The 12,601-nt window shown below is 34.6% G+C and overlaps 1 protein-coding gene across 6 annotated transcripts; it reads left to right on the forward strand.

The window, feature by feature from the left end:
* The first annotated feature begins 1,431 nt into the window (after window positions 1–1,431).
* On the forward strand, window positions 1,432–3,547 carry LOC108195106 (guanine nucleotide-binding protein-like NSN1). Of its 6 annotated transcripts, none has more exons than XM_064091272.1 (5): window positions 1,432–1,988; window positions 2,222–2,306; window positions 2,403–2,486; window positions 2,599–2,807; window positions 3,119–3,547. In XM_064091272.1, the coding sequence occupies exons 4-5, from the start codon at window positions 2,619–2,621 to the stop codon at window positions 3,275–3,277; spliced, it is 348 nt and encodes a 115-aa protein (XP_063947342.1). In that variant the 5' UTR covers window positions 1,432–1,988; window positions 2,222–2,306; window positions 2,403–2,486; window positions 2,599–2,618; the 3' UTR covers window positions 3,278–3,547. The 6 variants fall into 6 exon arrangements, 5 of the variants coding, with proteins under 5 accessions (XP_063947342.1, XP_063947346.1, XP_063947349.1 ...); XM_064091276.1 differs by having other exon boundaries at window positions 2,222–2,302; XM_064091279.1 differs by having other exon boundaries at window positions 2,230–2,306.
* Window positions 3,548–12,601: the final 9,054 nt, after the last annotated feature.

Below are 12,601 nucleotides of genomic sequence, written 5' to 3' on the forward strand. Positions count from 1 at the left end.
GGATTCCCCTTGACAGCCACACACTCAACAAAGCCCAATTGTAATGAAAAATCAGGCTTCAATTATTTCCAAGAATTGTCCTTACATGAAAACATAGGAAATTGATATGACAGATTCTGCAGTTTAAGTCCAAATTCGTAGATGCACACAATTTTATAATCGTTAGCAACACAATTGAATCCAAAACCAACCAGGATCCTAAGCACAATTTTAATAAAATGGGGCACCAAGATATTCTTAGATCTATTAGTAATCGGGTTCCAAATAACAACATTAGTGGGTCTGAGAGGTAGTCTAAAGGAACATACCAGCCCGTTAATGAAAAGTCATGCGGGCTTCACTAATCATCAACCGGCTGGTATGTTCCTTTAGACCACCTCTCACACCCACTAATGTTGTTATTTGGAACCCTGCAACTAATAGATCTAAGAATATCTTGATGCCCCATTTTGATATTAAAAATGTGCATAAGATCCGAGTTGGTTTTGGATTCAATTGTGTTCTTAATGAGTATAAGATTGTGCCCATCTATGAATTTGGACTTGAGCTGCAGAATCTGTCATACCAGTTTCATATGTATTCATGTAAGGATAATTATTGGAAAGAATTGAAGTCTGATTTTTCATTGCAATTGGGTTATGCTGAGTGTGTGGCTATCAAGGGAAATCCTTACCGGATGTATTTTTGTAATCAACAGAAAAGATTTCTGGATGAAGGTTTAACGTGGAAACTAAGGGGATCCACATGTTTGATGGGCCTCAGTATGTAAAGAACTAGGTGATTTTGTTACTTAAACAGTGTTTTCGTGTTTTCACCTGGCGCTGAGGTAGATGATATGATTCACGTGTACACCTTTGAAGAAAATTCCGGTGTTTGGATGAGGATGTACAGCTTTGGATTCTTGGGGTGCAGAGGCCTGTGAGTTTTAAGTGCTTTAAAAATGGTTAAATATTCTCTACAACCGGCAATCAGAATAAGTTGTTCATGTACAACTTGACAAGCAAAGAATTTAAGACTCTTCTGGTCACAGAAGGTAGGGACATGATTCGCATGCCAATGAATTACACTGAGACTCTTGTTGCTATTGAGGGGATGGTGAGTGTTGGAGATGGAGCTGCAAAAGAACAAAGACGGGAGGCAGTTGCACTCGCTACAACTAATAGGTATTTCATTTTTCTCACACAATACAACTTCTTACCTCTCTCTTTTATTTGTTAAGTTACACAATTGGCAGGTCTCGCATACAACTTAAAATTAAGTTTCATGCGGGACCTGTCATTTGTGTAACTTAACAAATAAAAGAGAGAGGTAAGATGTTGTATTGTGTGAGAAAATGAAGTACCTATTAGTTGTAGCGAGTGCCGCTGCCTCCTGTCTATCTTCACTACACCATATTCGGTCTATCCTAACATTACAGAATGATGTTGCCACAAAAAATGTTGCCTTAGATGCTTAAAATTTGATTGAAGTGGGTGTATACCAACATCATATATAGGTGTTGCCATTGATAAGAAAACTGTTGCCTTAACTACAAAAAAACCTCAACGCCAACACCTTATACGATGTTGCCTTAGAGAAGAATAAAAATAAAGCAAGGTAAACAACCCCGCTCTTTTACACTGAAATTTTCAAATTGAATTCAACAACCGCCCACTCAGACAAAACACCGTACCTCTCAAACAAATTAAAACAAAAACTGAAAACACCCAGATCTCTCCCTCTCCCTCTCTCCCTCTCTCTCCCGCATCTCTCAGTCTCTCTCTCCCGCATCTCTCACTTTCTCTCTCCCGTATCTCTTTTACGCATCTCTCCCATCTCGCTCTTTCATCTCTTTCTGTCATATCACTCATCTCTCTCATCTCACTCTTTCATCTCTCGAAACTGGAATTTGCGTAAGTTTGGGAAATGGTCCGACGACTTTATACAGGGAGCTCAGTTGCTTTTCTCGTACGTAGCTTGAATTTAATTGGTCGAACTGTAAATATAAGGTATTTCTCTGAATTCATCTTGCTAATTGGGGTTTTAAAACCCTAATTTTAAATTTGTTAATTTGGGTTTTTTTAAATGGGGTTTAATCAGGTGTTAATTAGGGTTCAATTTGTATGTCAATTGAAATACTCTTCGGGTATATTTGCTAAAGTATGTATTTCTGCATTTTTAAAGTATGCATTTCTGCATTTTTAAATTATGTATTTGCTTATTGTTTTCTTGTTTTTGCAAGTGAATTAGTGTATTATAAAACTACGGGACTCTCATTTTCATGGATGTTTGAGGACACAGAACCGAGTGGAAGGAGCTTCTGGTAGGTATGGATTATGATGCATCCTACTCTCAAGTGTCTCGTTTTCCATTAATTGCTTTTGCCATGTGACTGACATTTACTGGAGTGATTAAATTTTCAGATGTTTTGGTGCCAAAACTTAGCTCAAGAACAATAAGACAGGCAGTTGGAGGTGTTGGGTGTGTTTTGCACTACTAGAATGAAGGTATCAATTATCTCTAACCTTTCCTTATGCACTAGCATTAATTAAGAAAAAGTTGTAAAGGTCAAAAATGAGTTACCAGCTGAATTATGCTTTCTGTGCTTTCTTTTCTTAGGTAAAATTCCCTACTATACAATGCCCCCAACTAGGGATGTCGGCGTCCCTTCGGAAGCAAAGATCATATCAGAACTTAGAAAGGAGTTCAACATCGATGAAGTATATGGTACAGAGTCATTTATTAGTAGTCTAAAATCTGCAGACGATTTTAAACCTGCCGAAATGCTGGCAAGTGCTATTGTCACCTCTGATGAGAAGATGAGTGAGGTTTGTATCGTGTCAATCATTCTACACAAACACTGGTGATCTTTATAGGTATTTATTCTTTTATATTACAGTAATTAAAAGAGGAGTCTTCATAGAGTATTTATGTGTATCATTTGTCATAATATATCATCTTAAACATATTTTACACAAAACTGGTACTGCGAGTCTTGGTTTTTGGGGGCATGCTGTAATTAATTTAGTAACTATGGCTTGATGTCAGCAGTGAGTTTTTTTTATATAGGTTCTTTTCTATTTCCAAACTCCTTATGAACTAAACTGAATTATATTTTACTTAACATGATGTAATGCAGGCTAAAAATGTTGTAGATCAGAGTAATGATAATGAAGAGTGCATGGCAGAAGAAGATATCCCAGATTTGAAAATGGCCAAAACAGCTAGTGGCAGGCAGAATGCGAAGTTATATGCTACAACAGATAATGTCATGCTGATGATTTCCAAGTTGGCATAACAGGATTACTAGTTTTCTTTAAAATCTCAGAATTCTGATGAACAGTCATGTCATCGCTTAATTTTTTATTTAGGTTGCATATTATGAAGAATTTGTATTTTAGAGAAGTTGGAGCATCTGGTTGTGTTTTGGAGAAATAGATATAGTTTGGAGTTGAGGAATTGTTAGTGTTGGAGAATGTTCTTCGTTATTTGCTTGGAGAACTGATATTGTTATTTATAAAGGGATGATCTATTATTCAAACAGATTCTTGCAAAAATTTTATTTGAACCTGTTGCCATAGCTTACAAGAATGTTGCTAAGAAAATTAATTGATAGTGATGCTATAACATTAAAAGTGTTGGCATAACCATATAATTTGATTTTAGTTATACTTTATGGTAACATACAAGTAGTGTTGCTATTTAAAAGAGGTGTTGCCATAACCTTTAAAGCAACAGTGAAATACATGTTGCTGTTAACCAAATAGATGTTGCCATACATCTCTAAGGCAACGTTCTTTACTATGTTACCAAAAAATGGAAAAAGTGTTAGCAAAACCTCTATGCCCACATGGATTTTCGCAACATCTTCAAAATTGGAAAAAATGTCGCCTTAAACTCAATAGCAACATAAATGACGGTTTTAGCAACGAAAATTTGGTGTTAGGAAAGGCCATATATGGTGTAGTGCTTCTTTTGCAGCTCCTTCTCCAACACTCACCATCCCCTTAATAGCAACAAGACTCTCAGTGTAATTCATTGGCATGTGCATCATGTCCCTGTTGGGGATAATAAAATGCAAAGAGAAGAAACTTGTTCTCTGGAATTTCTTGTTATCATTGAGAAATAGGATATTACAATTTATAGGATTACATAGAAATAGATTCACTGAACTAGTACATAGAACAGTTAATTATCTTGGAATATGAAAACTAAGGTGCATGCACTAGATTCATGCATCTGTGACTTCACATTCATGTATAGAAATAAATAGATATTCTAGAAAATTCTAGCTTATATTCCAACAGCCTCCCTTAAGCTAGAATCTTGTAACACCAAGCTTTGTCTTCAATCCTGTGAAAACCTCTGACTTTAATGGCTTTGTAAATATGTCTGAGACTTGTTCTTCACTTCTGCAGTACTTAACTTCAAGTTCTCCATTCTTGATCAAATCACGGATGAAATGGTATTTAATTCGAATATGTTTGCTTTTGCCATGGAAGACAGGATCTTTACTAAGGGCAATTGCAGAGCTGTTGTCGCAGTAAATCTCTGGACAGTCCTTGAAACTTTGCTTCAGTTCTTGTAATACCCATTTAATCCAAAGGGCTTGACATCCAGCAATCGCCAATGATATATACTCTGCTTCCGCTGTTGAAAGCGCCACAACAACTTGTTTCTTTGACATCCATGATATAGCACCAGATCCAACAAAAAATACATTTCCTGATGTACTCTTACTATCATCATGGTCTCCTGCCCAATCACTATCGCAAAATCCAACAAGTTTGGGATTACTAACCTTTTGATAATAAATTCCGTCTGAGAGTGTTCCTCGAATGTATCTTAGAATTCTTTTTCCTGCTTCCCAGTGAGACATCCTGGGACATTCCATAAACCTGCTAATTAAGCTGACCCCATAAGCAATGTCGGGTCTTGTGGCAGTAAGATACATTAGGTTTCCCACAAGGCTCCTAAATAATGTAGGATCAATAAGCTCAGTATCATCCTCTTTGCTTAATTTCAGACCAACTGCAACTGGTGTACTAACAGAATTTGCATTTTCCATTTTGAACTTTTTCAGCAATTCTTTGGCATATTTTTGCTGAGAGATAAAAAATCCACCATTGCTTTGTTTAATCTCCATGCCAAGAAAGAAATGTAGCAATCCCAAATCAGTCATCTCAAATTCTTTCTCCATATTTTCTTTAAAGGTATTAATATCTTCAACATTGCTTCCTGCAATGATCAAATCATCGACATATAAGCTGACAACAAGAACACTATTATTAACTCCTTCTTTAACATACAGAGTGTGTTCAAAAGGACACTTCTGGAAACCATTCTTCAAGAAATAACCATTGATTCTGCTGTACCAAGCTCTCGGAGCTTGTTTTAATCCATAAAGTGATTTCTTTAAGCGACACACTTTATTTTCTTCTCCTTTTTTGATGAAGCCCGGTGGCTGATCTATGTACACTTCTTCTTTTAAAACACCATTTAAGAACGCTGACTTAACGTCCATTTGGTGAACAATCCAATTATTTTGAGCAGCAAGTGCAAGTACTAACCGGATGGTTTCAAGACGGGCAACAGGAGCAAATACTTCTTGATAATCAATGCCGGCCTTCTGTTTGTAACCTTTCACAACAAAACGAGCTTTATGTTTCTGAATTTTTCCATCTGCATCATGCTTAGTTTTAAACAACCATTTGACTCCAATTGATTTCTTTCCGGGAGGCAAATCAATTAATTCCCATGTCTTATTCCTTTCAATTGCATCCATTTCTTGCTTCATGGCCTCCCTCCATTTTTCTTCTTTAACAGCCTCTTCAAAAGTGACAGGGTCATTTTCCATAAATAAAGCAAAATCTGAAAATTCTTCTTCAAGTATCCTTCTTGTCCTGCCATATATTTCATCCAAGCCCCTGGTTTTGCGAGGTGCTGACTCTGAACTTGAAGCAGATGTTGGTGATACTTGCGGTGGAACATCTTCTGGAACATCTTCTGGAACAGTGCTTGTTTGTTCTTCCAGTAGAGTGTTATCATATGTGATAGTGCTACATTCATTTCCATTCTTCCAATCCCAAGCTGCTTGTTCATCAAATATCACGTCTCGGCTGATTGTCAATTTTTTTGACACTGGATTGAACACCCTATATGCCTTTGGATTCTCACTATAGCCAACAAAAATGCACTTCTCAGATTTATCATCAAGCTTTCCACGCTTCTCCTTTGGTATATGAGAATAACATAGACTTCCAAAAATCCTGAAATGAGATACACCAGGCTTGTGACCACTCCATGCCTCTTCTGGGGTTTTTCCTTGCACGGCCTTAGTAGAAGCACGGTTTAAAACATAACATGCTGATGCTGCTGCTTCGGCCCAAAAATGATGAGGCAGTCCTTTTGTCTTGAGCATGCTGCGCACTAGTTCCATAATGATTCGATTCTTTCTTTCAGCTACCCCATTTTGTTGAGGGCTGTAGCTTACTGTAAGCTGATGTTTAATGCCATTATCTTTCAAAAAAGCTTCAAATTCTCCACTCATGTATTCACCTCCTTGGTCAGAACGTAAAGCCTTCAATTCACGTCCACTTTGTTTTTCAACAAGAGCTTTGAAAGTCTTGAACACTCCAAAAGCTTCAGATTTTTGTTTAAGAAAATATATCCATATTTTCCTGGTGCAATCATCAATAAATGTAAGAAAATATTTTTTACCTCCAAGGGAATTTTCTCGCATAGGCCCACATAGATCAGAGTGAACCAGCTCTAGAGGTAGAGATGCCCGGTTTGCCATTCCACTGGGGAAAGAATCACGTTTGTGTTTTCCAAATACACAGCCTTCACAAATTTGATCTTGTTTATTGATGTATGGAATGCCTCTCACCATATGCTCCTTACAGATTTTTGAGAGTGTGCTGAAGCTTAGATGATTGTAACGTAGATGCCACAGCCATGATTCGTCCTCCACAATACTAGAGAAACAATTGAGGGATGAGTCATTTAGCTTTATTGGGAACATCTTACTTGGCGTCATTTTGATTCTTGCAATAAGAGACTTATTCTTATCTCTTATTTCACACTGCTCACCACTGAAAATCACATTATGTCCCTTCTTTAACATTTGTCCGACACTTAGAAGGTTGTGCTTCAGTCCTGGAACGTAGTAGACATCACGAACAAAATTCAGGCCTCGCTTGGTTTGGATTGGAATGTCACCACATCCTTGTACCTGGTGTCGTTTATCATCACCTGTTTTTACCTCTCGCTGGACAGATTCATCCATATTAATAAGTATGCTTTTGTTTCCTGTCATGTGGTGGCTGCATCCACTGTCAATATACCAAATATTCTTGGTCGAGACCTCTTGCTCATTAAAAATAAGAAGAACAGATTCTTCATTCTTTGATTCAGCATTTTCATGTAAAAAACTGGTCTCTTCTCTTTCATTTCTCAATCTCGAATAACAATCTTTCTTTAAATGACCAAATTTATGACAATAATTGCATTGGATTTGAGATTGATAATTACCTCTTCCTCTGCCTCTAGGTCGTCCATGGTATCTTCCTCTTTCATAGTGATTTCCTGGACTCGTTTCATGATTTGATTGAACTTGATAATTACTTGCTTGAGTCCTTCCTCTTGTGTGATGATCTGGTTGGCTTCTTCCTCCGCCACGAAAATTTCTTCCGCGTCCTCTTCCACGAAAGCCTCCACGATGAAATTCTTGCATCTGGAATGCTTGCTCAGGGGGCGATGATTCAAACTGTTTAATCCTTAATTCATGAGATTGTAAGGATCCCAAAAGAGATTCAAGTGAGAGTTCACTTAAATCTTTCGATTCTTCTATTGCAACAACTATGTGCTCGTATTTCTTTGACATACTTCGCAGAATTTTTTCTATTATCCGCTGATCCTTCAGTTCTTCTCCATTGACTCTGAGTTGATTTGAGATAGAAACAACTCTGTTAAAATACTCTTCTACGTACTCTGTCTCCTTCATTCTTAACAACTCAAATTCACCCCTTAAAGCCTGCAATCTGATCGTCTTTACTTTGTCTTCACCTTTGTATGCTGTATTAAGTGTGCTCCAGGCTTCTTTTGATGTTGCTGATGTAGAGATCCTTTCAAAAATAGCTTCATCTACTGCCTGATATATGAAAAATAGTGCTTTCTGGTCCTTTTTCCGATTTTCTTTTAAGGTTGTCAATTGTTGCTGATTGAGAGTAGTTGGATCGGCAGGTTCATCGTAGCCAATTTCAACAATCTCCCATAGATCTTGAGATCCAAATAAAGCTTTCATCATGATACTCCATTGATTGTAATTCTTTCCAGTTAATCTTGGAAGCTGGGGTTGTAGTGTGTTGCCGTTGGTGGCCATATTAGAACAAGATGTTTGATGAACAGGTTAAGAAATGGTTTCTGGAACAGGTTATAGAACAGACTAAGGAACAGGCCTTGGAACAGGCTCTGATACCAATTTGTTGGGGATAATAAAATGCAAAGAGAAGAAACTTGTTCTCTGGAATTTCTTGTTATCATTGAGAAATAGGATATTACAATTTATAGGATTACATAGAAATAGATTCACTGAACTAGTACATAGAACAGTTAATTATCTTGGAATATGAAAACTAAGGTGCATGCACTAGATTCATGCATCTGTGACTTCACATTCATGTATAGAAATAAATAGATATTCTAGAAAATTCTAGCTTATATTCCAACAGTCCCTACCTTGTATGACCATAAGAGTCTTAACTTCTCCGCTTGTCAAGTTGTACATGAACAACTTATTCTGGTTGCCGTTTGTAAAAAATATTTTACCATTTTTAAAGCACTTAAGTCTCACAGGCCTCTGTCTTGACCTATTCCTGAAACCGAAGCTGATATTTCTGATATGACATGCACGGGCTCAGTCTTAATCACTCACTACAAAACAAGGAAGAGCATCTATTCCTAGTCTGAACAATATATATAGCAGATGCAGAATGAACAAACCATCTAAGTTCATTAATTTCTAGCAATGTGTAGGGTAAAGCATCACTGCATGTAGCCATGTATACTTATTTGTATGTGAATTAAGTGATGGATTAGTCTATTTTTTTGGCCCAAATTTGGAGTTTGTCTGTAGTACTGTTATACTCTGGTTTCTGAGCTTTGAATTATAGAAGGTGTTTATCATATTAGTTGTATTTTAGGATTATTATTTTTTTTTTAAAGTTTGCGAGGTGTTCTTCGAGTAGCTATTAAGGGATTAAAAGGTGAGGGCGTGGTTTTGGATATCCTTTTTCTTTGGTTGATTGTCGTCAACTGCCAGAACTGAAGACAGTGAAGGAAATCCAATGGAGACTTCAGTGAAGGATGATAAAGTAGCAGGTGTAAATACTTTTGGATTTTTGATGAATTAAAGTATTATTCATGGTAACACACTATGGACTACATTAATCTGCAGATGAGAGGAAATAATAATCAACTTTTAAATGCATCATTTTGTTTACACTAATTTATCTCAGTTAGTATTAAAGATGTTTGAGCACTTTAGAGTAATTAGTGATTCATATACAAAACGATGCATCATGAACTCTACAGGGCTCTTTATGTATGCTAATTTGTATTTGGCCTTCCAGATTTTTAGTTTTCAGTGAGAGCCAGGAAGTATATATACCATGGCAGAGTGAAGTGAAGCAGCTGGTTTTTTGTATAACAGTTGGTTTTTGTGTAATGATAAAGAAAAATTATTATGTTACAACAGCTTCATAGCAAGCATTTGTGTTGGTGCACTTGTGCAGCACAGGGCATATTGGAAACTCTGCAAATTTGAAAATATGGGATATTACTCCATGTTCTTACTTTTTGGCACGCATTTTAAGGCTTATACTTACATTTTATATAATTTTTAAAAAAATCTTGAAAAAAAATTTGATGTCTAAATTTTTATTCAGAAAAAAAATAATTTTAAAAAATAGTCTTCATCTATCCTTGAACTTTAAAATGCGAGTAAACGTAAACTAACGGGTGGGACAGAGGGAGTATGAATTAAGTAATTATTAAGATATTCTTTATGTATATATTTTATGTGTTAAATATATAAGAAAATTAAAAGGCCAAATAAAATCATTCTTCTCTTTCGGAAACTTTTTTCCAATTGAAAGAAATCCTCCGTTATTATATCACAGTTGCTTGAGCTCTTTTATATACCTGCTTGCCTTGTTAGAAAGATTATTTTCATTTCATCATATAATAATGTTTACCAATTTCATTATTTTTCTACTAATTACAAATAGTATTATCATTGTACTAAATCGGCCACTTAGAAAATTAAGAATATGCTCTAATTATAAACAAATATTTTTCCCCGCAAATATTAAACCTAACAACCTAATATTTACTTCTTAAAGCAAGTCTATGTTATCAAATATTAAAAAATCTAATTCCAACCATGCTATATTCGGATATATCCATACAAAAATATATTAATTGATTATATATTTGAAATGATGGAGATATCTATTATCACATCATTAACAAAAATAAATGAAGATTAAAATTACACGATTAATGATGTACACAGTCAAATATCAAAAACATATCAAATTGAATCAAAATAAAAAATAGGTAACTAAATCTGAAATTAGTTATAAAACTAGTATTGTAGTGTTCTAAAATTTCCCAATTAATCTCCAACAATGTGATCGGTCGATTCGATTTCTGAATAAATTTGACTAATCCTTATAAATTTTTCTTAATCGGAGTAAAACTAAAATACTATATAACATTAATTTTGAAAAATTGAAGAACTTTTGATACAATATATATTTGTTAATAAATAACTAATATAATAATAACGGCCAGATATTAAAGGATATTTTAATATTAAAATAAATATGATTTTCACTCCAATTAATAATTCTGATTAATTCCTAATTTTTAATTAATCTTGAATAGGTAACTCAACCAATGAGGTCCGTTCCCGGCCGACTCTATAACACTGCACTTGAGTGAAATTTTTATTTTATCGTAATCATTTAATTCTTTATAGTATATATTTTAACAATAACAAATAATATTACTTAAAAAAACAATGACAAATAATACTAGCATCAAGCAAGAACTTGCTCTCAATTCTAATAATAAAACTAAGATGATTATTGTCGTCACTAATATAAAATGAGATCAAAAAATAATATTAAATTTTAGCTAATATTTCACTACATAATTTTAAAACAGAATCATCGTACATTAATTTAAGTAACCTTTCACCGTTATTCCTATATTCAAATTTAACCAACTTTTCACTGAATTATCTTATTCCCTCGGTTCCATAAAGCAATATACAAATGAAATGAGCACGGAAATTAAAAAGAATATAATTTAGTAAATATATGTAAATTAATAAAATGATGGTATTAATTAATATTTTTATATATATAATAAATATAGTGAAAGAAATTAACGATTATAGATAAATTTTTATATTATAAAATTTTATCATTTTGAGAATGGAATAATTGAATAGGACATTCAAAAAAAATTGTATATAAATAAATAGAAACTGAACTACTCACTTCATCTCAATTTATATATTCTTTTTATTTTCCGAAAAGTTAATTTTTGACTAATTATTAAAATTTATTTATTTGTTATTTTAGAAAATAAGAAGTTACATACTCCACCCGTCCTTCTCAGAGTTTACATATACGGCACGCATTTTGAAACTTCTGTAAAGTATGATTTCATAATTTTTTTATTAAAATTTTGGCTTTTTGAATAAACGTTTAAATATCAAAGTTTTATTTAAAAAAATTAAAAAAAATATATTATGAAACCATTATTTAAAGGGAGTTTTTCATAAATATATAGGAAAAAGTAAATTTTTGCAAATTTACTTTTCTCAAGAATAGCTATTTGCAGTTTTACTACACTAAATTTCTAAATTGCAAAAATACTACCCCCTCCCTTCTGCAACTGAATGCAACCACGTGCAACTGAATGCCTGATTTCAAGTTCCAGTTTTCGAATGTCATTTTCGACCTCATCCTTGGAATCCACACATATATATGTGTGGATTCCAAGGATGAGGTCGAAAATGACATTCGAGAACTGGAACTTGAAATTAGGAGTTGCAGTTGCATATGAGGTTGCATATGGTTGAATGCAATCTCATATGCAACTGAAAACTGTAAGTTACAATTGATGTATGGGTGCCCCTGGCGCAACCTCATGAGCAACTGAATTTTTTTAGGGTGGGGTGATATTGTGGTGGATTTGGGTTGCAGGCCCCGCAGGGGCAATATTCAACTGAATATGCAATCTCATAAGCAACTAAATGCAACTGAAAACTGTAAATTACAACTGATGTATGGATGCCCCTGGCGGGGCCATTAGATCAAAATAGAATCAACTGAATGCAATCAAATGCAACTGAATGCAACTAAATGCCTGATTTCAAGTTCCAGTCTCCAAATGTCATTTTCGACCAGATTTGCAGAATATATATATATATATATATATATATGGATTCCAAGGATGAGGTCGAAGATGACATTTGAAAAGTGGAACTTGAAATCAGGCATTCAGTTGCATATGAGGTTGCATTTAGTTGCAGGAGGAGGGGTAG

This window comes from Daucus carota, chromosome 1, assembly GCF_001625215.2.
Source record: "Daucus carota subsp. sativus chromosome 1, DH1 v3.0, whole genome shotgun sequence".
NCBI classification, from domain to species: Eukaryota; Viridiplantae; Streptophyta; class Magnoliopsida; order Apiales; family Apiaceae; genus Daucus; species Daucus carota.

Excerpts from the sequence above, each read along its gene's own strand:
- LOC108195106 (XM_064091274.1), top strand. The coding sequence starts at position 2,619 with ATGCCCCCAACTAGGGATGTCGGCGTCCCTTCGGAAGCAAAGATCATA. Across the intron at positions 2,808-3,118 it reads CTGATGAGAAGATGAGTGAG|GCTAAAAATGTTGTAGATCA; the intron begins GTTTGTATCGTG and ends GATGTAATGCAG.